The 26,352-nt window shown below is 34.7% G+C and overlaps 1 protein-coding gene across 3 annotated transcripts in view; it reads left to right on the top strand.

Moving 5' to 3' along the window:
* Positions 1 to 26,352, top strand: part of LOC126972461 (rab11 family-interacting protein 4A) — a 131,064-nt gene that overhangs the window by 71,803 nt on the left and 32,909 nt on the right. For all 3 annotated transcript variants that reach the window (XM_050819248.1, XM_050819246.1, XM_050819250.1), the window contains 2 exons: positions 7,017 to 7,055; positions 7,459 to 7,576. In XM_050819248.1, coding sequence (XP_050675205.1) covers positions 7,017 to 7,055; positions 7,459 to 7,576 — 157 coding nt within the window. The remainder of the gene's footprint in view (positions 1 to 7,016; positions 7,056 to 7,458; positions 7,577 to 26,352) is intronic.

The following is a 26,352-nucleotide window of genomic DNA, read 5'->3' as shown; positions in this document are numbered from 1 at the left end:
TTATTCTTTTAAAGATTTAATAAGTACAATACAGCACAAATCCACCAATGAACCTACTTTGGAGTTTGGACTATAGCACCGGTGACCAGACCTAAGTTAGTGTTAACAAAGTGTATGTTATTCTATTAGTCATAGAAATCTATTTAAGAAGGTATGTGTTAATAATTACTTGCGGGACGGGTGTCTGGCTGTAAATTTTATCTCAAATATATTGCATTTAATATTTATGATGTACTTAACCTAAATTTAATAAAACTTATATGTATACGTCGTATACGTAAAAAACGTATTCTATTAGAAATTACTACGTTTAGCTTTAATGTAAGCCTTTCTCTCAGGGCTTTAATATATAGATTTACCCACTGTTTCCATTGGAAATTTAGTTAAGTCAAGTCGAGCTACCCGACTGCAACACGCAAGTTCTGATCGTTGCCGAAAGCTCCTCTTGGTAACTTCAACTGCACATGAGGAATGACACCCTGGCCCATACAGCGAAAGAGAAAGCCGATCTTTTGTACACTTTTTTGCCTCCAACCTGACTCTTGACGACGACGAAAAAACACCGCCGTCCATCCTGACACCGCTGTCAGATCTTTGCCTGAAGTACAGTTCAGACGGAAAACTGTTCAGCGAGCTGTGTTCTTCTTGGATGTAAAGAAGTCAAGCGGGCTGAATGGCATTTCTTCCATCGTGCTCAGAACGTGTGGCAGGGGCACTTGACGCCGGTGCTAACGCGTTTATTCCAGTACCTACTCAAAAGGCGTAGTCCTGGACTCAAGGAAGTCAGCCAAGTAATGAAAAAGTATTTTTTTACTTTTTAGTGCGTCTTATATCTATTGTTTTGGAATCGTTTTTTTGAAGTCGGTTGTTTTTTTTTTAATATAAAAAAGAATTATCAAAATCGGTTCACCCAGTCGAAAGTTCTGAGGTAACAAACATAAAAAAAGATGAATTGAGAACCTCCTTTTTTTGAAGTTGTATAAAAAGTTTTAAATTTGGAATAAATTTACTACGCGTTTACTTTTACTAATAAAACAGCTGTTGTAGTTTATGCGTACAAAATTTGTGCTGCAGAAGAGGGCTATTCGCGTTATTTATAATATAGGTCCTAAAGAATCATTGAGAGCAAAATTCAAAGAAATTAACGTATTGACTGTTGCTTCTCAATATATTCTTGATAATGTAATATATGTTCATAGGCACATAAGTGAATTTGCTAGAAGCTGTCATAACCATAATGTTAACACCAGGAACAGACATAAGATTATAATGCCTACTACTCATTCATTTTGGAAGTTTTTTTTTACTTTCACTAAGTGATGTCACATCCTATTGAGCTAGAGGTCCCGGGTTCACATCCCGGTAGGTGCAGACTTATGTATATATATATATATATACTATATGATGATTGCTAATGATTGTTCCCTAGTCATGGATGTTTATTTGTAAAGTTTAAGTAAGTATTTTGTATTAAATATATCGTTGCCTTGCACCCACTACAGTAAACATTCAAGCGTACTTCTCTCATTAAAAAGCGTTCTGCCATGTGAATAGTATAATTAGAGCATAAAATATGTTCCAGTCACCAATCCCCGCCCACGGATAAAACGCATGGTTTGTATGGTAAATATTATGATATTTATGCTTGTTTTTAATATAATAAATTAATTAAATTTCGTTTTTGTATTTCTTATGAATAAACAATACTAATACTTCTCCCTAACTTTCTTTAACGGTAACGCTCAGAACAGATAATAAATATTAATGTTCTCAACTTATGGTTAATATCTTTGTTTAATTTACTGAATCGAGCATAAATAAGTCCTTAAATGTGTGTTTTGTAGACTTTTTAACCGACTTTTAAAAAGGGGGTGGGGTCTCAATTCGTCGGTATTTTTTTTTTGTTTATGTTTGTTACCTCAAAACTTTCGACTGGGTGAACCGATTTTGATAATTCTCTTTTTTATTTGAAATCTGGTGCTTCCCGTGTGGTCCCATTGTAATTCGGTCCAGATAAGACAATGGCATCCATGCGAAAACCATAAAAGTCTTAAATTTAACAAATTAACGATACTCGGCCGAATCTTTTTTATGCTATCCGGATATTTAAGTCATCTACCATAACATGTTTATGGTCAAGTAATTGCCGTAGTCTAATATTATGATCATTGGGACTCCAAGGGTACGATCTGTGGTAGAATTTCTGTCTGTAATCAAATTGCAAAGCGCTTACGTTCATTGCTGCATTGAAAAATTTAATATATCTACACATATTTAGACAAATTGTTAGTTTAAATTCACTAAAAATCGTAAAATAAAATTTATTGTAACAAAAAAACTATCAACTACAGGAAGAATATTGGTGGATCATGGAAGGTTCGATGGTACCGCTCCCAGCACAGCAGTGGTTGTAAAGCTTGTTTGTATACTGTTGACGAAGAATTAGTTATGAACGATAAAATTATCGTTTATCGTGTGTAATGTCCAGTTATTTTTCTAATATAAACACGTAGAGGACACACCTTCTTAGAGTAAAATCTTTTAAGGTTTTGAGAAGTGTACTTTCATTGGCCCTCAAGCAGGCAACAGTTCAATGACCGAAATTCTCAGTGTCGCGGCGGCTAGATTATAGTTGTAACTACCCTACACTTCAAATAAAAGTTACGTACACACTTAGGTAACGCTGTGTGGCCACTTTTTATCACGCAAGATGCCTCATTCCATTGTTCTGATTACTTATCGCGTTTAATTGTGATAATTATAGTACGAACCCTGTATTATTGTGTAATTAAATGACTTTCATTCTCTAACGGGTTTTATTGTCTATATACAATTTATGTATAACTACATATAACAAAGATTGTATCATTTGATAGATAATAATTAGTAACTAGCGACTTGTGCACGCTTAGATATAGTTGATTCTGACGGTTGAATTGGATTTCGTTGACACGGGCCGGATTTAAGGAAAGCAATCATGGCTCCAGACCCTGGGCGTCCACAAAAAGGACTTCGAATAAAACCTTTTCACCTAGATAGGACGGCTTTACTGAAACTCGCTGTTGTATTGCTCACCATCAATGTTATTGAGTGGAATTTAGTACGTGACGTACGTTTAATGTAATGTCCATATAGAATAAACCTCCTCAGCACATTCCCCGTGATATATGCAGAGAATCAAGTCGATCAGAGATTTAGCCTTGTGTTTCCACAGGAACATAAAAAGAATAGGAAAGCTCTAAGCCCAATGGTGTCGTAAGAGGCGAATAGGGCCATAAATACCAGTTGGAGGCTTCTTTACACAGGATGCCGGCTAGATTGTGGGTACCACAACACCGCCTTTTATGCCATGAAACAGGAATATGTAAGCATTATTGTGTTTCGGTCTGAAGGGCGCCGTAGCTAGTGAAATTACTGGGCAAATGAGAGGTCTCAAGGTGACGAGCTCGATTGTAAGAATTTTTGGGTCTTTCGAGAATCCTGAGCGGCATTGTATTGTAATGTGCAGGGCGTTAAACTTACCATCAGCTGAACGTCCTACTTGTCTAGTCACGTATTGTCATTAAAAAAATTATTTTTGTGTGTTGCAAATATAAATATATGTATTTCTATTGTAAATATAGTTATAAGATTTGTTTTGTTTAAAATAAATATATAATTTTTATTTGTACTTTGTATGTACTAATAAGACTACTTTCTTACACAATCACATGCTTTGTGCACACCTGTGTATCATTTGATTTCACTGTACCTCCTACCTGCGGGTACGTAATCATATTTGTTAAGTCCCCTTGCAAAAGTCTGTTCAACCAAGGGGAACTGTATAGTCCAAGCGCCCAAGGCCTGACTATACTCGCACAAAAATAGGGTTACGATATATTTAGGTTTACATATAATAAAGTCCTGACAAAAAAATCTGACATTACGATAACAGTCCCGACTTTTTAGTTGATCTCGTTTAGATTTCGTTTCTGGTAAAGATTTATCTATGAAATGAGTTTTAGTAATTAGTTAACATGTAGTTTTATTACTATATTTCATCTTATTAAAAATGAAATCCGGACAAGATAGAGAGCCGGACAAAATCTGGACTAGAGTGTAAAAATCCGGATTAATCCGGACGGATAGTAACCCTAGCCACAAACAAATTATAAAACAAACTGTGCCATTTAATATGACCAAGTCAATTTGACGACTATTATGTGTGACGTCATTAGTGTTTCTGGTAATTTTTGGATACAAAAATGTTCTCGACTCTATTATCCTTGGTTTAAGCTTAGATCAAATATATTTTCAAATAAGACCAATACTATCCTTATCTGTGTCTCTCCGTCTTGATGTTTTTGATATTTTTATTTTTGTAAGTGCTAGACTAGGTACTTCAAACAGCTTAATCAAATAGGCTGCAAATAGAGGCTTAGTAATCTTAGTACTTATACAAATCCGAGAAGATAAAGCGAATAAAATGAAAACAGACGACACACAATATTTCATTCTCATTCAGATTCCAAAAGTTTCGTTACGGTTGGTTTATTATTGGCGGAGGAAATTGATGAGACCAAAACCCTGATTTTTGGGTTGTTTATTCACGATTTTTAGTAGGAACTGCAGTTATTATTTAGCCCTATTCTCGTAACAAAACAATATAAGAAGGCTCGGTGGGGACGTAGTCCGGTCAATTTAGACCAAAAAATTAGAGTGAAGTTACATAAAGTCCCAACAAGCTGAAAATCAGTGAAATTGTTCAAAACATAATTATAAACAATGTTTAAAAGTTCCCCATCATTCCCGTGTATGGATTTTTTTTTTCAAGGTCAAAGGTAAAAAAAATGAGTTTTTCGCGATTTTCAGCAAAACAGTAAGTTGTATCATAAAAGAACCCTGACAAAAATTGTAGATCATAAAATTATCTATAAAAAATGTATTAATACTTTTTTTCTTACGAGCCACCGTTTCTGAGATATAACGATTCAAAAAGTTGTAAAAACGCGCTCAGTACACTACCTCATAGCTGGCGAGGAAACGTGTGCATATTATGACGATAACAACTTTTATAACATTTTGAATCTTTATATCTCAGAAACGGTGGCTCGTAAGAAAAAAAGTATTAACACATTTTTTATAGATAATTTTATGATCTACAATTTTTGTCGTAGGTACTTTTATGATAAAACTTACCGTTTTGCTGAAAATCGCAAATAACTCATTTTTTTTACCTTTGACCTTAAATAAAATCCACACACGGGAATGATGGGGAACTTTAAAATATTGTTTATAATTATGTTTTGAACAATTTCACTGATTTTCAGCTTGTTGGGACTTTATGTAACTTCGAATGTCTAAATTGACCGGACTAACGGGAGAGCTAACAGGATGTTGCCTGACTAACCGGCCACTTTGCAAGTTTTACTTCCAGTTATTACGCCTAGATGGCGCTAACCTGATTTGGAGATACCCCCATCATCGAAATCAAAGTGGCCTTTCTACACTGAGCACAATGCCTCATCTCTGAAATCACACTTACAACGTACACACTAAAACATTTCAAATTTCCGGATTTAAATTACGAATTAGGGTACATAAAAATATTGACGCTATACGCACGACCACGCGATTCTGTAGTTTCATTTTTTAGTGACTGAAAAAGAAACTATAAAGATAAACAACTATAGGTACTAGAAATAAAAGTTCCTTTCGCGACGACAGGATTGACCAGTCACCACCAGCAACGCCCGTTAACGAGCATAACGCAACCAGCCAGCGCTCCCCTCGCCATATGTTCTTCTTACTTTGATATATATAGATTAGATATATAGATAACTTTCTGTATATGTAAGCCGTAGTATAAATACGCCTTTCGCCAGAAATACTCTTTATAAGTGTGAAATAATAACGTACCTATAAGCGTAATTTATGCTCGCATAAATTGTTAATGAACGTTTTTAGTCATACCTTTATTTTCGCCTTAAAATTTTCTCTTTACCAGTTTACAAATTTTTACATTTACTGTACCTATTAAAATAACATTATATTGTATTAATAGTACAAGATCTCACCGCTCGATACTGCAGCGACGTGCTTTTTTTGATGAAACTGATTTTATTACAATTATAAAAAAAAACACGTCACTTCAAATTATTAACAAAAAGTTATCTTTTTACACCTGGCAATCTTTATGTTGCGGCAACCATATTTTTTTCAATTCGTGATATAATTTCCTTTAAAATGACGTACATAGGTACAATTTATTAAGAAAATTAATTAAAAGTACTAAAATAAATTACAGGTAGGTACTTGCGGTCACATTTTTGTAGGCAACCTTTCGCTAATACATTGCATACTCCCTACACATTCATTTAAAATTAGTTTCATCAAAAAATAAATCTCGTTCCTGCAGAATCGAGCGGTGGGATCTTAGACTAATACTAATTTTAATAAATTATAGTATACAATACTTTTTTAATGGAAGAAGAGGACAAACCGGCGAACATGTCACCTGATGTTAAGTGATCACCGACACCACCTCCTCTTGCGATGCGGGCCTTTATAAAGGTGAACACGCTTTTTTGGAGGCACCTATCTCGTATCATCCTGGAAACAACGAACAAGTACGCTCATCCCATAGTTTGATTGTACTTAGAAGAAAGTTCATTGAAAACTGCACTGTGGAGGAACGAACGCCACGCATCCATATGGTGGGAATGATATCCTAAAATACTATTTTAACGAAATAATACTAAAAAGCACAACTTCTTATTAAATTAATCTGTAACCCAATCTGTAACAGCTTAATTTAACACAAATTGGTTTCTAAAGCTATGGGTCATTTGTGGTGGTTATAGAAAATTTGTGGGTTATAAAATTACAGAATTATAAATGTAATTTCCACATCTATTAAATGCATTGTTTTTGTAAAATTTTTGCTCCCTTATAAAATTAACGTAACAATAATGTTCAAAATGTTCTTATTATAATTGTACATATTAATAGGTACCTAATATTATATTTTGTTTCAGCTCTGGGAAACGGCAGATTGGCTCCAATGTCTTAGCAAGGTGAAACATATTTTATTATATTAAATTTAAATTACTTTTTAGTGACGATACGTAGGTAAAGAAATTGTTTTAATAAAACAATTGTACTACCTTAACAACAGATAAGTTATCATCATAAAATAATAGACTTATAAATCAGTGTTATGGATATATTTGAAGAATATTTATTCTCTGGCTATTTGCCTGTACTCTCTTAATATTAATTAGTTTTGGAAACGAAACGTTATAGTTTGCAATCAGCGCCATCTCTGTTGTACGCTTTCAACTACGATAACTTACAATCCCAATGCACAACGTCTTTCTCTTAGTTAAGAAGGTCACCCACAGATGGCGCTACTAATCCAATATTATCCTTACAGTTTTATCCTGCTCATTGAGTGATAGAAAATTATTGTTGTTTTAGCCAATTATACCGATCGTCGTCTTTCAACTCTTCGGGGTGCGGTTCAGGAGGTGAGCCGGCGGACGATATGTACTCTGATGTCTCGTTGGAGGAAGATGTTCAGGGACTCAACTATAAGGTCAGTGGCGACTCATGAATGATACTGAAAATAATGTCAACACAACCGTTATTCCATCCACGAGCATGGAACTTCTATATATTACTAGCAACGTAATTACTAGGTTCTGCATAGACAAACTAGGCACAAAGTTTAATTCATAATATTTTTCTAGACTTTAGTCCTGAGAAATTTATCTAAAAATAATTTAGTAGTAACGGTATTTCGGTAAGATTCTCCCACGCACTTTCTCTCTTCTTTTCTCTTCTTTTTTTCTCATCTTTTCATCAGAACCATAATGCCTGTTTCATAGAGCTTGTGTTATTGACCCGCTCGTATAGACCTTTTTTATGACAATAAGGAACGAGACGCGCAGGACGTTCAGCTGATGTTAATTGATACGCCCTGCCTATTACAATGTAGTGCCGCTCAGGACTCTTGAAAAATAAAAAAAAATTGAGCGGTACTAAAATTGCGCTCGCCACCTTGATAGATAAGATGATATCATTTGCCCAGTAATTTCACTAGCTACGACGCCCTTCAGACCGAAACACAATAATGCTTACACATTACTGCTTCACGACAGAAATAGGCGCCGTTTTGGTGCCCATAATATAGCCGGCATCCTGTGCAACCACTGAGGGTCCCACCTGTTCCATTAATATTAAATAGTTTACTTTTTGCTGCATTATTTATTTATCTGAATATTTCTGCCAACAAGGTATACACTAATATAATCATTGTATATTTATAATTACGTTTACACTGTAAGTGATGCCTCAGTTATAGACGAATATAACATGCTATTTAATTAAAACACAAAAACATCTCATATCTATGAAGTTATACAATAATTTTAGGTCAAAACAAAAAAACACAAAATATACTCGTAGATCGAGGTCATTCCACCCTTGAAAGGACAGTCCTTTTGTAAGCAGGAAGCAAACTTTTCTCTAAATCTATATACCTAGTTTTATTTTGTCACTTATACGTGTAATGTCAGTAAATATTGAACATTGTTAATAAGCGGAAGCTAATCTCACAGGTAAGTTCTAAAAACTAACGTCATGATGAATATCTACTTATTGAAAGTAAGTTGGATTTGCAAGATTTATGTAACAAACAAGTTGCTTCTTGTTACCGCCACCGAAGTAGTCTCATGGCGCTGCAGCTAAGGTCGCGGGTTTGACCCACGGTTTTATAACTGGTGTTGGGTTTTGAGGGTCCCATAATTATATGAGATTTTCACGAAATTTTTCAACTAAACTAAATATCCTATCAATGAGAAATTTTAATATATGTATTTTCAAACCTTTTTCTTTCTGATGCCTTGATGAAAACGATTCTTAGTTTTAAGAATTTCGTAAGTTACTTGAGAACTACATCTTCCATAAAAGCGGAAAAAATACTAGTACATAGAAAATACGGTTAGTAATCAGTTTTCAAAGGCAAATTTTACGTAGTATCTTTATTATTGCCATAATTAATTGAATAAGATTTAGGACTTACGCTCTTTAGTTTGGAGCAAAAATATCGAAAGACATTTAGAAATGAATTATCAATCATGAAGAAAAACAGAACTGTCTCGTGTTTTGCCCATTATACGGTATCCTGTTCGTGGTGGCATCGTGGGACGGGTCGTTACATTCCCTAAGCAGTGCGCGAAGGAAAGTTCATGCTCACGATACAGGCGCTACTGGTCCTGTTTTTGTGGGATATTTATTTTTATATTGATAAAATACCATTTGAAGCTATTACATTTAATATATAATTGCACGCATAATACATCTACTTATTTAAAGTGTATGCAGATTGATACATCTTGACTTTTTTTTAATGAATGGCAGGAGATCTCCTGGGACTCCTCATGGTATGGTACCACAACACAAAACAATGCTCTATCTGAGATCGTGTACTGATTTAGCGCCAATAACTTATTATTAAATAATAATAAAACTAAATATATTAAATTTACCGCATTTCAATAATGTAGATGCGAATATTTTATTAAACGATATTACATTGTAATCCATATTTGTATAAAAAAAAACCCGCTGAATTTCTGGCGCCCGTTCTTCTCAGGTCTGAGGCAGTCTATTTTGAATGGTAGTTTTTGACGTTCAATTTGGGATTTTTAATCCTATTTTGAATAAAAATATTTGAATTTGAATTGGTTTAATCACTTCTTTTCCTTTTTTACTTACACAAGTAATCGCCCCTAAGGGGCCATCCATAAATTACGTCACACTAATTTTATATTTTTTTTGTTCACCTCCCCCCTCCCTGTGCTTTTTACCTTGTCAAAGGTAAACAAACACATTTGTTGAAACCCCTTCCCCTTCTGTGACTTCACATATTTTTAATTCTATTCAGATGAATGCCGGAATTTCTCTTGTGATTCTTCTGGTGTTGCAAGAGATATTAAGTTAGGTACCATCTGGTCACACTAACGATAGTTTCTCGATTTCATGAGGATGAAAGAAGATATAAACAGACTACTCAAAGCATATTGACATATCAGTAAAGTTCGCTATCTATTGACGAATGCACGACACGTTTGCATAAATTAAACACAATTCTATAGAAAGGAAATGAATAATGACACACTAACAGGTTTCTAGTACAATGACAGAACATTATCGATAAGAGTTGTCGTTGGAAAAACTAACAGTTTCCATTGAAAACACGCTCATTATTAGGTCATGATAAAATGATATACCTAGTGCCTATGATGTGTTAAATAGTGTGGATAAGACACGGTGTAAATGATATAACCTAGTGTCTATTATGAGTAAAAGAGTGTGGATAAGACAGGGCTTAAATTATATAACCTAGTGTCTATGATGTGTCATATAGTGTGGATAAGACACGGCTTAAATGATATAACCTAGTGTCTATTATGTGTAAAATAGTGTGGATAAGACACGGCGTAAATGATATAACCTAGTGTCTATTATGAGTAAAAGAGTGTGGATAAGACAGGGCTTAAATTATATAACCTAGTGTCTATGATGTGTCATATAGTGTGGATAAGACACGGCTTAAATGATATAACCTAGTGTCTATTATGTGTAAAATAGTGTGGATAAGACACGGCTTAAATGAGTTAACCTAGTGCCTATTATATGTCATATAGTGTGGATAAGACTCGGCTTAAATGATATAACCTAGTGTCTATTATGTTTAAAATAGTGTGGATAAGCCGTGGCTTAAATGAGTTAACCTAGTGCCTATGATGTGTAAAATAGTGCGGATAAGACACGGCTTAAATAATATAACCTAGTGCCTATTATGTGTTAATTAGTGTGGATAAGACACGGTTTAAATGATATACCCTAGTGCCTATTATGTGTTATGATATTTGAAACGTCACTAACCTAAATTAAGCGTTTCATTAATATTTGAATTGGTTGTATTTAACCTTCTTTATTACAATGTTGTTTTTTCTACAGACGTCAAATAGCACCAGGTTTAAAAAAATTAAGTATGTTTGTTTTGTTACTTCGAAGAAATATAACTTCTTGCGTGCGTACATAATTTTGAATAAAAATATATGAATGATCCCAACTATAAGGCTTACATCTATAGAGTCTACTTAGTATTTACTTACGTAAAACTAAGATAAGTATGATACAACGCGATCTTGGCTTTTGCATTGGGCTGACTTAGCTTAAGCCCAGCATAATTTCAGCAAACAAATGACTATAAAAACAAAATTATAGATTATGTTTAGCTCACACTCAGTTGAGTTTTACGTAAGTAAAGCCTAAGTAGGCTCTATACATCTCAGACTCAGACTTCTAGTATTATTCATGGACTTCTGTTCTTACTTTTCATCAGAGCTACTTTTAACGTAGAAAAAATCCTATTAAATTACAAGGCACGTGGAACATTCTGTAGCCGGAAATAGGTCTCGGTCATAAAATATACTCTAGCCGGTGGAGTCATTCATGACTAACTCGTAAGTTTATTCTGAGCGCCGTGATGCCATTGGCGAAAATACTTGTCTAATATCTCGCTACATCTTGCTTCTATTTCACACAATAATTACTTAATAAGCAGTAGTATACACTACTATTTTAAAATTACCTGTCAAATTACTGAAAACGGCCATGGGTTCAATCCCTTTAGTATTAGAGTCTGTGAGTTTTGAACCAAGCCGACCAATTCCAAGTCGATCATCCGCACCGATACCTGTTGAATTTTTCAACATTTCCTCTTGATATTTTACTTCCCCAAAAGAGCGTCGAATAAAATGATAAAGAATTCAATCTTTTTTTTATAATAATATAATATGGACACACTTTTATATATATTATCTTGCACTAAACTAAGCTTAGCCTATACTGCAAGACAACGATATATTTTAAAACGTTAAACATACTTGACTCGGAAAAAACTATCCGTATTTGTCATATAAACTCAGTATGAAACAAAAACTATCACGGATTTATTATTAGTGGTTGGTAGTAAACGAGAATGAGATCGAAGCAATCTTATGCTACCAGTGGGAGGCTCCTTTGCACAGTATGTCGGCTAGATTATGGGTACCACAACGGTGCCTATTTCTGCATTGAAGCAGTAATATGTAAACATGATTGTGTTTCGGTCTGAAGGATACCGTAGCTAGTGAAATTACTGGGCCAATGAGACTTAACATCTAATCCTAGGTGACGACCGCAATTGTATTGCCGCTAAGAATTGTTGAGTTTTACAAGAATCCTGAGCGGCACTGCATTGTAATGGGCAGGGTATATGAATTACCATTAGCTGAACGTCCTGCTCGTCTCGTCCCAAATCGACGTCACAAATTGACGGTTCAGTTACGATTGTGATTATGTTACGTTGTGATTTAAGGAAATTGCACGATGCGTATTCTCGTAACAAGATTGAACGTCAATAATTGTTGGGAGATGCTTATTTTGTAACATTTTGACGTTTGGTTGAGTTGTCAACTTACAACATCATATAATATAATATAGTATAGATAACCCTTTAGTACTAGTGGAAATATTTTAGATTTGGTACAACACTATTGGTACCATCGTGGGAGCTTATCATTCAAATGTCGATGACGCGCCGCGCGGCTCCGTTCAGTAATCAGTTAGCGAGATAGTGAAATCATAGGAGTATACGAATCTAGAACAAAACTTGGATACGATCTGAAATTATGTGAACAACAATATAGAAGACATCTCAATATAGTTTTAGTGATCTTACTGAAGTGTATTTTACTATTTTGTCTTACTTATGCACAGCTCTGAAAACGAAAGACAGTAAACGTCTTGATCTCTGGCGAATTAAGACAAGTTTTAGATAACGGATCTGCTTGTTCTATATTTCATGTTTTTTTTAATTCAAAGTATGATATAGTAATGGTGCAGTGGTATTGTCTCATTACAAAAGTTATCTGTCAGTGAAAGTCCTGTCAAAATAGGTCCAGCAAATTTGCAAGTTACACGGAACATACAGACAAAAAAGTAAATAGTTGCTTAAAATGGAGGCCTAACCTTAGGTACGAAATTATTTAAAAATAAACCTAAAGGGGGTTTTTGTTGTGATCGAGTATCGTAAAAAAATATTAAAATCTTCATCCTTTATTGTATTTTGGTTCGCGCTGATGGTCGTGTTGCCAATGCTAAAATAAACACACACCGACAGACAATTGACTCAAGATGAATATTATATCCAGATGGAATGGATGTTTGTTTGTTTGTGGCTTATAGAAAGCGTGTAACATTACAATAGTAATATTATCCAATTCGTAATAACAGTTCGTCGACCCCATTTCTGTCGCTTGTTTTGAATATCAAGGAAAAGGATTTTAACAATAGACTGTTTATGTGCCGCTTCATTAGACAATGTGTATCGGCCGTAATGGCGGACGGAAATACAGCTGCGCGTGCGCAACTTCCGGTCAAATGCGTGCCCCTTTTAATAAACGATTTAATTATAATATCATGAGCTTTTTTATGGAACCAAGCGTTATGCCCATTTTAATTATTGTTACAGAAGATCTAAAATTTATTGAAATACTTTTACGAAGTTTTATCACATTTTTGATACTTAGTGTTATATTATTGCAGTTATAGAGTAACTAGTTCTCACCGTTCCACTACAATAGGGTTGTCAAATCCACATTGTCTATTTTGAGAATTTTATCGTGGGTTATTTTAAATATGGCCAACATAAGAGTTTGGATTTCGCAAATGATCGTGATATATTAAATATAACAATTGGCGGCGGACAAACAGCGCGTACGACTCATATTTAAAGTATTAAATAATTATTTATTGATAATAATTATTGATGACTAAAAAAAAGTAAGACAATACCCCGACGTAATTTATGGAAACAAAAATTATGTTATTTGGTGTACTATTAACCGAATGTTTAGGTTTAAACTGATTTTTCCGAAGTCAATTTATGACTTTATATGATTTGAAAAAATTAATGTAACAATGGGCCGACCGTATCAAACACTTAAATATATTATTTTAGAGCTTCTAGTTATATTAATTTATATATTGTTATAAAAATAGTGAAGGAAGAATTTTCAGTGTTCAAAGTCAGGACGTTCAGGAAGAAGCCATTTCAATAAACAAAAAGATTTTTGATCGAGTACATTTCTTTTATTCTTTCATAACTTGAATTGACTTTATCGTTAGATAGCGAGAGCAAATTCGTGATTAACCTACAGATTAATAACCACACGATAAATATAAACTGTACATTATTGTCACTTTCTATTATCTTTGGCATAATATTACATTATTGAAGTTGAAGGGACACTTTTGCCAGACGTGGGCGGCAACTAGAAATTGAAATCAACACAGTATTGCACTACGTCGCATTAGGACCTAGGGCTGTCTATCATGATTTATATTTTGTTCCTTTATTATATCCGACATTTTTATTTAATATTTACCGATAACCGTTATAGCAACACCCAATGTGAAACTATAATGAGCTGTTTAAAAATAATTTTGATTTAAATGACATTTGAGTTGTCGGTTTTTTTTTATTTAGGGCTTTAAATTGTTTGTTTGTTATATTCTTTTAGGGTGTATTTCTTATAAATAAAGATTTTATATGTTTATAAAAATACATAAAAAATTATATATATTTAGGGTAGCAAAACAAAAGTCACTTCAAACATGTTATGCCATATGCCACTGTAAAAGGCAATACCTATGTATTAAAATTTTTAGAAAAGTAAACAAAATAATTATAATGTTATATTTTTTACAAATCTAAACTTCAGTTAACCTCCATGATGCAAGAAGTTGTTGGATCTCTTTACTAAAATTACTAAATAGCAAATTGTTATCCGATTAACGGTTAAGGAATTTATTTCTCATAAGAATTTACAAATTCACCTTTAGAGAAAAAAAATTGATAACTTAATTATAAAAGTAAATTATTTAACGATTAGAATAGTAAAAAGGATTTGTCTACAGTTTCTAAATTTATTATTATAGTAAAACGAAAAAAAGATTTTTAACGTCCATACTCAATAAATAATAAACATCCAGAAATAATGTTTCAATCTCATTGTGATTCGTAGCAAGCCATATTAGTACATAATTTCCCTAAACTCGAAGCATTCCATTGTATGTTTCACACAAACTTTACTTTTCTAATTTTTACACAATTCAAATTTTTGTCAATAATGTTAACATTGACAGCCCTAGGTATAAACATAACTTCCCGACGTTATACCGACTGCATTTCATTTGTGTTTCTACAATAGGTGGTCAGAGAAATCTTACGAACAGATATGCAATGAAAGGAAACAAAATATTATTACATTCATAGAGCCTATATATACCTAACTATAAGTTTTATTGTTAACTAGCTGCTGCCCGTGACTTCGTCAGCACAGATTTCATTTTTGTCATATTTTACCATTGATAAATATTTACCTTTTTCATGATGGATCATAATGCCTGAATTTATTTTGAATACTGAATATTAACTCTAGTTATAACTGTTTTTCTCTAAATTAATAAAAGTAGTAGTTTCAAAAAAATATAGAAACAGTGTTATGCTATAATACGTCAGATGGATTTTATTTTATTTTTACCTTTTATTTTTTCAAATCACATGTTGGAACTAAAAGATTTAGTTTAAACTTAAATGTTTGGTTAATACTACTCCAAATAACATAATTATTGTTTCCAAAAATGCAGAAATGAAAATTAAATTGGATGTTTATCCGAATTATTTTTAATTATCAATTATAATTAATTAATAACTATTTTAACCTTTAAGTACGACTCGTGGTTACTCGCTCTCGCCATATGAGCAAGGTCACTGGCATGTGTTAACGCCTTACTTATAATGCGTGGAGCCTTTATGCATTTTCAAAAGTTACATCAGAAAAATATTTTTTTATTGAAAGTTTAAATATTTATCGATAGTCAGAAATGTAAAAAGAAAACAGAATTAATGTTGATTACAAAAACCTGGACAAACTGCTTAAACATTAATAAAATAGATTATAATATAGACAATAAAAATCTCAATCAAGAGTCATTTTCTTAAATTTATTTTCCGGCAAAGTGGCAGCCACTCCTTCATTTCATAATTCATCCGGCTGCAGTATTCGAGGACCGCTACGACTTAAGAATCTTAGAACATATTGCTGCGTTGCTGGAATTGGGAATGGAGCGACCGCTCTCAAGCGATTTAATCATAAATTTTATCCTACGATATTATATTGTAACGAAATTTTATTTAAAAAAGCCCGCTAAGTTTCTTGCGCCCATTCTTCTCAGGTCTGAGGCATATACTTTCTCGAATGGGTGGTAGTTTTTGGCGTTCAATAAGTAATTTTAAATCCTATTTTGAATAAAAATGTCTGGTATTACGGATGTTAAAAAATACAGCATTTAATGGGTAATTAATAATAATAATAGTATTGACACACTCTTACACAAATTATCTTGCCCCGAACTAGGCATAGCCTGTACTATGGGTACAAGACAACGATATATTATTTTTTACAATATACTTACTTAAACATACATAAATACATATAAACATCCATGACTCGGAAACAAACATCCATATTCATCATATAAATGGTGCAATCATTTATATTTATCAAGATTCGAACCCGGGACCTCTAACTTAATAGTCAGGGTCACTAACCATTCGGCTATATGGTTCGTCGTAATATATAATTATTCAAAATATTTGCGAAGCGTACACAAATTGTAAATAATTATAAATTCAAGTTGTAACAATGTCTCGCAGTCCTCAGTGGGCGGGTCGTGGGCGGACTGTGTCAAGGATCATTTCTGGAGGTGTCCGAGCTATGACCTGGAACAATTACTGCTAGCAAACGATCTATTATCAATTTGAACGTTCGAAGGTGCGTAGTTATGACATAAAGATGAAACGAAATCGTAATCAAACGTAATTAATTATGGTATTTACTATAGACTTACAGTAATGTATAAATGACCCATTATAAATAAATAAATGAATGAATGAAAAATCAGTGTGAACCCCGTAAAAAACAAAACTGCGAATTGCTAGCCTTTATTTTTAGCAACGCACACTAACATAAAGTGACGGACGTATCGCGAGTGTAAGATGTAGCTGTCATACATACTGAAATAATAAACCTAGCTTGTTGTCATGCGTTGCCTTACAGCAAGAGACTCGATATAAATAATATAAATTATCTAAGGAAATAAATGATACATATAATTAAATCATATTATAAATTATGTTATTTTACAAAACTCAAAGAGAAAAGAGTATAGCCTCTGTCCTTATTTTTTTTACATAATCTATGTTAATTTAAGCCTTTGATACGGTAGGTTGGCTGTGGGAGTGGCATGTTGGCAAGTAGGAGCCTTCTACCGCAGCATCTGTAACATAACACCAAGATAACCTTGTCTAACTTGTACTTAATTAAACTTGAACATGAGCTTCAATGTCACCACAAGTTATGGTACAATACTTGAACTGTCTTTGCATTTTATACATCGCTTGTCACAAACAAAAATATCAAAGCGCTAGAAACCTGCCAACAGAGAATGGAACGAAGTATACTTAACATAAAACAAAACGGTAAAATAAGACAAGCAAAAATAAGAAAACGAACCAAAATCATACATAAAAAATATGTCAAATAAAACAACTGAAATAGTAATAATAAGAAGTAAGGCAGTGAAATGGACTAAAAAAGTGACAGAATAGGGTCCAAGATATAAAACGAGAAACAAATAAAGAGAGCATCGAAGATGATATTCAAAAGGTGGCAGGTGCGATTTGGATGGGGAAAGCAAGAGATAGCTCTTTGAGGAGAACTCTTAGGGAGGCCTATGTTGGAAAACAAGATAACCTAGAAACCGGTCTTATACAGTAAATTATTACAATGGTCCTTTTATTTATACTGGGATCCCCACAATAGACTACCAATTTTATATTATTAATAAATTCCCTGCGAGATAATAAATAGGTTGTTCTCTGTGGGATTTTCATCTGTAGTCTTTGGGATTTAAGTAAATTATTAATCAAGTAGGTGCCTGTCACTAATAAAATTTGGAGGAGACTGTGAATTGCTCCTTGATGTAAATCCAATAATTCTTGTCAAAATTCTAAACTTGCTTCTTTATCTTGATTGCTAAGATGCTGTGCAATTTGGTATTTATAGTGATGAAATTCTCCTGAAAGCTCCCCTTCGATATTCCTAGGATAAAGATTTGTCAATTAGCAAATCTTTTAGGACTAACCTAGTAGATTTAAGATAAGGAATCAAACTGAGTTTATAGATAGATTATTAATAAATGTCTCAAAGTGACGAGCGTTTTTGCAAAACGGCTCAGAATTTGGTAATGTCTTACTCAACGTGGTTTGATTTTTTACTAATAATAAGTAAAAATAAAACAGTTGCCACAATTGAAAGTAAACAATGGAAACGAACGTGTCTATTATCTGAACATGCAATGAGACAAAATCATGTGAATTGTTAACATCAGCACTGCTGGTTGAATGAGCTCGTGTGAACGATGTTGTGTTATCAACGTTACATTGTTGGTAATTAAACAAAAGATTATACTTTGGTTAATAAGCTGTGTCGAGATATGTGATGTTTTCATTGTTTTAACATATATTATCCAGTGGTTAGTCACCCTTCCTACTGCGCTAGAGGTCCAGGGTTAGAATCCCGGTAGATGCAAACATTTATATGATGTTTATATTATTTTTTTTAAGTAAAAGTATATTGTATTAAGTCATAAGTCTTGCAAGCCATATAGTACAGCCTATGCCCAGTTTGGGACAACATAATTTGTGGAAAAAATGTGCCTATATTATGTGTGTTCCCCCACATTGCAGTTATAAAGGAACTTTATTCCACGTACATCGAAACTATGGAATGAGCTTCCTTGTGTGGTGTTTTCACCACGATACGACATGGGTACCTTCAAAAAAAGCGTGAGCACCATTTTAAAAGGCCGTAAACGCTCCTGTGATTCCTCTGGTATTGCAACTTGCAAGAGAATTTTGGCGGCTGTAATCACTTAACACAAGGTGACCCTTACCCTCGATGAAAAAGAGGGGGTGAACGCAAGAGACGTCATTTAATGTGGTGAGGCAACGGCCCATGAACATACAACACCAGGGGTCAACAGATGTGTTGCCGGCCTTTAAGTTGGGAGTATGTTCTAAACTCTAATCTTGAAGGTCCCTAAGTCGTATCTGTTCGGTAAAACAGCAGCCGGTAATTGATTACACTAAGTGGCTGTGCGGGGAAAGAACTTGCTCGAAAAACGCGCGGGCGAAAAATGTCACACGTGGAATGTATAGTTTTTATTTGGAATAAAAAATAATCACATTCTTTAGTAATATACATTTTAATTTTTATACAGTGTGTTTTTTTAACTGGGACGGTATGACGAATCCTTATCCAAAAGACACATAAAAACTGTCTTAAGAATTATTTGCTCTTCTTTTCTAAAACAATTTTGGCATAGTTTTGGTCAAGCCAAGTTGTTCATATAAATGAGTCATTTAGACATATAAATAAGTCGGTTTTTGTTTTATTTAAATAAGGGACGAGAAGAGCAGGACGTTCAGCTGATGTTAATTGATACGCCCTGCCCATTACAATGCAGTGCCGCTCAGGATTCTTGAAGAGCCCAAAAATTCTGAGCGGCACTACAATTGCGCTCGTCACCTTGAGACATAAGATGTTAAGTCACATTTGCCCAGTAATTTCACTAGGTATGGAATCCTTCAGGCCGAAACATAATAATACTTACACATTACTGCTTCACGGCACAAATAGGCGCCGTTATGGTACCCATAATCTAGCCGGGATCCTGTGCAAGGGAGCCTCCCACTGGTAAAATGTTATTTCACTGTTCGCAAAACAAATCGCTGAACTCCGTGTGATGTCAGTATAAGTAGGTCGTGCAAAAATAGACATCGATTCATTTCTTGTTGTATTTCAAAAGACTTGAATACATGATTATTTGCGTATATTAGTGAGTTATTCATTTATGAGTGAAATCCCTTACTTCTGGGATTAATTATGCAAATTAAATTTGTAGTCAAAATTTATGAACGTATTTATGAACTTGGGTTCCGTCCGAGCGCTCTATATCGAATATATTATACTAGCAAGATATTTGACACGGTATTTTTCTTCAATAATTTATACGTCTAGATAAGGTCTAGATAGTCTGTGACAGCTTTGAACACGTTGAAAAAATTAGCGTGGAACTGTTAACCTCTATTTTCAACAACGCACGCACTCTGAAACAAAGTGACGCACGTATCGCCAGTGTAAGACGTAGCTGTCATGAACACTAAAGTAATAAACTTGGCCTGATGTCATGCATGCAAGAGGCTCTATCTAGAGTCTAGATTCTAGACTCTCTATAATCTAAGGTATTTTCAATTATTTTTTGATAGTTTGACTTTATTTTTTACGGTCTATCTATACTTTATTCGCTTCTTCTCTCTCATAGCGCCATTTGTTTCCGAAGCGGTAGCAGTGTCTAGGATATTAGAAATGACATCAAAACATCTCTACTTCTTCCAACTTTAAATAACTATTTTCTGACTTTAAATCGTTATAGATAATAAGCGGCCAGTTGAAATTAATATTTATATTTATAAGAAATGATTATCATGATTTTCATAAACTGATTTAACATAATGTGCGATAACACATGGTGATTGGTGTCGCGATAAATATCTTGTCCTTAGATCGCGGATTGGTATCCGCTGCGCTCCAACTAGATACCGCACTACCTAAGAACAATAACTTTTTTATTACGGCAACTATTAGATGCTTGTGTGTATGGCATCTTGACACTCAATGGCATCTTTCAAATTTTGTAACATACGCTTGGTGTTATTTTACATTGAAATTAATAAAATACAAAATATTTACTGACGATATGTGATCAGTGTCTTTCTTATTTCTTGTACGCAACCCGGTATGTTAGATTCAATTATTAGCAAAGTTTAACAGAACATGTGGCACGTCAACGTCACCCATTGTTCGAGACTGGCTCGAGTACGCCAACTTGGGCCTAGTATTCGTTGCCGCACTTTGCGATTACGCCTGCGGTATCTAGTTGGAGCCCAGCGGAGACCAATCCTTAATCCCAGTTCTTATTATTGTTTTGTCAAGTCATATCAGTGACATAAGGCAAACTTTCAAATAAAACCTCAAGAATCATTCAAATCAGCCCACATGTTATACATAGACTCTAGAGCCAGCAGACATACATACCTAAATAATAATCGGTTATGTTAATTTGGGTAAGATACTCTGTGAAAATTACATTACGATAAAAAAAAAACCAACGAGGCATGTATATATGTATTTTAAAAAAAATATCTTAACACTATGTAGAGTCGTATTATAATAACATAATGCTTTAAGTTATATTTCTTAATAACTAATAGACTATTCTAGTTTCAAAAGAGGCATTTGCGTAGTTTTGCTCCTTTCATTTCAATACTTATCTGCGCTAAATTCCTACGACTTGTTATGTGACACCAGTTCTGAAATAATTTTCTGTACTGCAGAGGAGTATAAATTATGTACATTACTACTGTTTATTACACAGTAAATAGCTACTATTATAAATAAATCAATATACAATATTTATTGATAAAAATGACTTTCTTATCTTTATTTATATTAAAAAAAGCTAAATACTTCAAATAAAACTGCTGAAATAAATAAATTTATTACTATTCACAAAAATTATGTTTTTATAAATTTTATAAAAAAATAGTGAAATATGAGTATTACGTTATTTTCTATTATATCATCCAAGAACAATGGCCGAAATCAGTTTTGTTGCGTCCTTAAAAAAAATTGGTAATCTTTTGTTTTTTGGCTCCGCGCGCTGAGCGTTTTAGCCGTAGTCGTTAAATTAAATCATAGAGTTTTATTTATTAAATTATTTTGTCTTCAAGCTGTGTCTATACTGTTGTATTTATACCTACTTTCTTGTATAATTATTTATAGTAGCTTAATTTAAAGGTACCAAATATTCATAGGATTCTTTACAAGAAGCGAAGCTTCACCGATTTCTAATTCTATATTTACATCGAAGGGTAACCTTCGTACCATGCGAAGCCAAAGTCCATATTTCACTTTAAGTGGAAAGGCATTTAAAGCACAATGTTTTCTGAACACGAATATAGCTATTGAAGTGCTTAAAGTTGGCGTGTTGAACTGATTTCATAGTTGCAGGCAAACGAAGTATGCATAATATGATCAAGTGCATATACATACATAATATATATACTTGGTTCTATTTAAGTTTCATTCAGTTATAGGGTATATATTACTTAGGGTTACCATTTACTAATAATTTGAACTAAGTATATACATAATTAATCCCCGAAGCGAAGCACATCACTTTAATATAACAAATTTTAATCAATGTTGATATGATCACCGACACATATTCCTACAAGAAATGTGCGAAGTGAAAGAACAATAGGCTATTACAGTCTGAGAATGTTTTGAGGGGAACAATGTTATTACAAAACTGTAGCGTTATATCACTTGTGTTTACATACTAAACTACAATTAAAGCTAAATTAAATTAAAGTTAATGATCAGCTTCTTTTGGGAATTCTATTACAAAGTCTCCGTGGCCGTCCGACTGTGTCTTACGGCCGTTCCCAATATTCAGTCTATCTCTTACTTGAGATAAAAATCGTAACTATGGTTGACTTTTCTGTCCCAATAAACTTATCGGCGGTAACTCACCTTATCCGTACACGCTGTCTGTCAATGGGACGACGTATAGCTTACCAGCGAAAGAAGTTTGTATGGAAATTGCAATGCACACGTCCCAATATAAAGGCGATAAGAATGACTTATCGGGTATATTGGGACAGCTTCAGATTATTGACAGTTGAAAGTAGTAATTGATCTCTATCTGTAGATAGTATATTGGGAACGGCCGTTAGAGGGCTGTTGTATCTCATGGCATAGTTGTGTGTATATAAGTCGTGGAAATGCCAGTTGCACACGAAGAAAGAAAAAACATTAATTAACTTTTATATGGAAGTTTCATGGATTATTCACTTTTTTCGACGCTTTATAAAGTCGGCAACACTCTTGTGATTCTTCTGGTGTTATCTATACTAATATTATAAAGAGAGAATATTTGATTGTTTGTTTGTTTGCATTGAATAGGCTCCGAAACTACCGAACCGATTTGAAAAATTCTTTCACTGTTGGAAAGCTACACTAACCCCGGGTGGTATAGGCTATATTTTATTTTTTTTAAATTAGGGATCCTTACTAAAACTTCAATAATGTAACCCGAGGTGTAAATAAAATACCAAAAATATTTTTTACATCGCGTGTGCTGCGAAAAGTATTCATGGCTTTGGAGAACACATAATTATTTACAAAAATTGTTGCGACAGCGTATTATGTTAAGAATGTTCTTTTATTTTCTCTTTTGTCGTGTGTGTCGTGAGACGAAATTGCGGGGTATCAGGTAGTAGACTATATATACGTATAAATTGTCTAAGTGTTTATTTATTTATTTAGATTCACCAGTGGGAATTACAGTAGGTATTACATTTATAATTATGCTAATTTACAAGGGTCTTATTACTAAATGTTAAAATTACCTTTTAAGGTGAATACCGCGTGCTAAATTATGTGTGAAAAAGTGTTTCTTTATCTGATCCTGACACGCATGAATTTAGCTCCTGAGTATTTAGAATACTAAACTACCACACACACATTGACAAATCAAAATTGTCATAATCAGGCTGTCAGCTCGTCTATACACTAGTAGGTATAGTCTAACGGCCGTTTTCAATAAGCTATCTATCCTTAGTTTAACTTACTTCTTCTTAGTCGGACACTCTTGTCAGAGTGGTCGTGGTTGCGCTGACGAGGTACGTGGTGGAGTGTTCGGTGGGTCAACATCCTTTCTGAGGGTAGATCTCCTGGCGATGTGCTTCCATTTCTGACGGTTAGAGGCGTTGCGAGTACACTGGACTATGGTGGACTCAGTAGCCTTTGTGATGGCGCCTATCCAGCGGGTTGGCGATCGACCGCGTGCTCTCTTGCCTTCCACCTGGCTCTGAACTACCAGTCTCTCCATCAAGTTCTCATTTCTAGAGACGTGACCAAAGAACTTCAGTATTCTTAGTTGCACAATTGACGATAGTCTGTCTTTAATACGAAGCTCTTTGAGGATGGATACATTGGTGCGAAATGTCGTCAACGGGATCTTTAGGAGGCGTCTCCAGCACCACATCTCTAATGCATCGATTTTACAGCGGTCCTGCAGTCTCAGAGACCAAGTTTCGGCTCCATAGAGAAAGATTGGAAACACAAGGCATTTCATCAATCTGACTTTAGTCTTCTTGGTAATCCTTCTGTCCCTCCAAATCTTTCCCAGTTGTTCCACTGCAGACCTGGTGATGGCGCACCGTTGTCTGATCTCGTCGCCACATCCTCCAGTACTTGATATAGTAGAACCAAGATAAATATAGGTCTGAACCACTTCACAGTTGGCTACATAGGGTACGTTGGTTCCAATTTGTTCGGCCCGGTCTACTATCATCACCTTCGTCTTGTCTCGGTTAATAATAAGTCCGAATTGGAGACTGGTACTTTCTAGACGGTTTAGAAAATTTTCCATATCTTCTCTAGTCTGTGCGAAAAGGGTAGTATCATCAGCGTATCTGAGGTTATTTATCACGCGTCCCCCAACAGATATTCCTTTGTTCCAATCTTCCAAGACAATGCGCATAATATACTCTGTGTAGATGTTAAAGAGTAATGGCGATAAGATGCATCCTTGTCGTACACCGGCCTCAGTCTTGAATTCGCTTGAAAGGGTATCATCCACTCGTACCGCTGCAGTACCGTGCTCATACAACCTCCTCAATAGAACTATTAAATGGGATGGTACACCCATTTCCGCAAGTATCTCCCAAAGGTGTGTCCATATGACCGTGTCAAATGCTTTGCGAAAGTCCACAAAGCAGATGTAAAGGGTTGTATTGAATTCTCTGGCCTTCTCAATAATCTGACGCAGTATAAGAATTTGTTCCCGAGTGCCTCTTCCCTTAACAAATCCGGCTTGCTCGGGTGCAATCTGCCTTGAGAGGTAGGCCAACAGCCTTGTAGTAATTATGTGGAGCATCACCTTACTTGCATGAGATATCAAGGATATGAGTCGGTAGTTGATGCATTTCTTGGTGGACCCTTTTTTGTGCAGTGGAATGAAAATGGATTTTGACCAATCGTCAGGCCATATTCCAGTCTCCCATATTTTACAGCAGATGGTATATAAAATATCAACTCCAGGTTCTCCCATCGATTTGAGGACTTCTATTGGGATCTCATCACAACCTATGGCTTTATTGCATTTGAGGTGTGTAATTGCTGCTCGTACTTCATCCCACATGATGTCGGGTTCACGGTCAAGTATGTTGTGGGGAGAACATGTGAAGCTTAGTACCAAATTATTGGAAAATAATGATTGACAATATTCCTTCCACACATTCACGATATCCTTTATCTCCGTAACCGTATTCCCAGCGGAGTCCTCAACAGCCCACGTCTTAGGTTTAAATTGGCGTGTTATGTATCGCACCTTATCATGCAGATCTTTGGTTTGATATTTGTCGGAGTGCTGTTCCAGTTCATGACATATCTTACTCAGATGGTTATTGCGGTCACGTCGGCAAGCAGCTTGTATGATAGCTGACTTGGCATTTAGCTTTGTAATGCTAGCACCACTGGCTTTAAGTTTTCGGCGCTCTTCAACCAAATGCCAGGTTTCTTCCGTCATCCAATGTTGTCGTTTTGGTAAGACTGTTTTCGGTTGTGACTCAGCAATCGCCTCCACAATATATGTTTTTGCCGAGATCCACAAGTAGTTAGAGTCATTGTTTCCGATACCTGCTCTCCATGCGGCATGTCTGTTCTGTATCGAGGTGGTTAGTGACTTTCGATCGTTCACCTCCATTCTTCTAGCCATTTTAATTTGTCTTGCTCTTTGCAATTTCAATCGCAGGTTCCCAATGAGCAGTTGATGGTCGGAATGACAATCAGCACCGGGAAGGGTATGTGTATTGGCAATTGAACTTTTCCATCTGGTTCTCACTAATATGTAATCTATCTGATTGCGGTGTTTGCCATCAGGGGAGGTCCAGGTATATAGGCGTCTAGGATGGTGTTTGAACATCGTGTTTGCTATGGCCATGTTGTTATCGGCTGCAAACTCTACGAGTCGTTCACCCCTTGGGTTACGAACACCATG

This window comes from Leptidea sinapis, chromosome 26, assembly GCF_905404315.1.
Source record: "Leptidea sinapis chromosome 26, ilLepSina1.1, whole genome shotgun sequence".
In the NCBI taxonomy this organism is placed as follows: Eukaryota; Metazoa; Arthropoda; class Insecta; order Lepidoptera; family Pieridae; genus Leptidea; species Leptidea sinapis.
The sequence above is the reverse complement of the archived record's forward strand: the minus strand, read 5'-3'. Positions and strand labels throughout refer to the sequence as shown.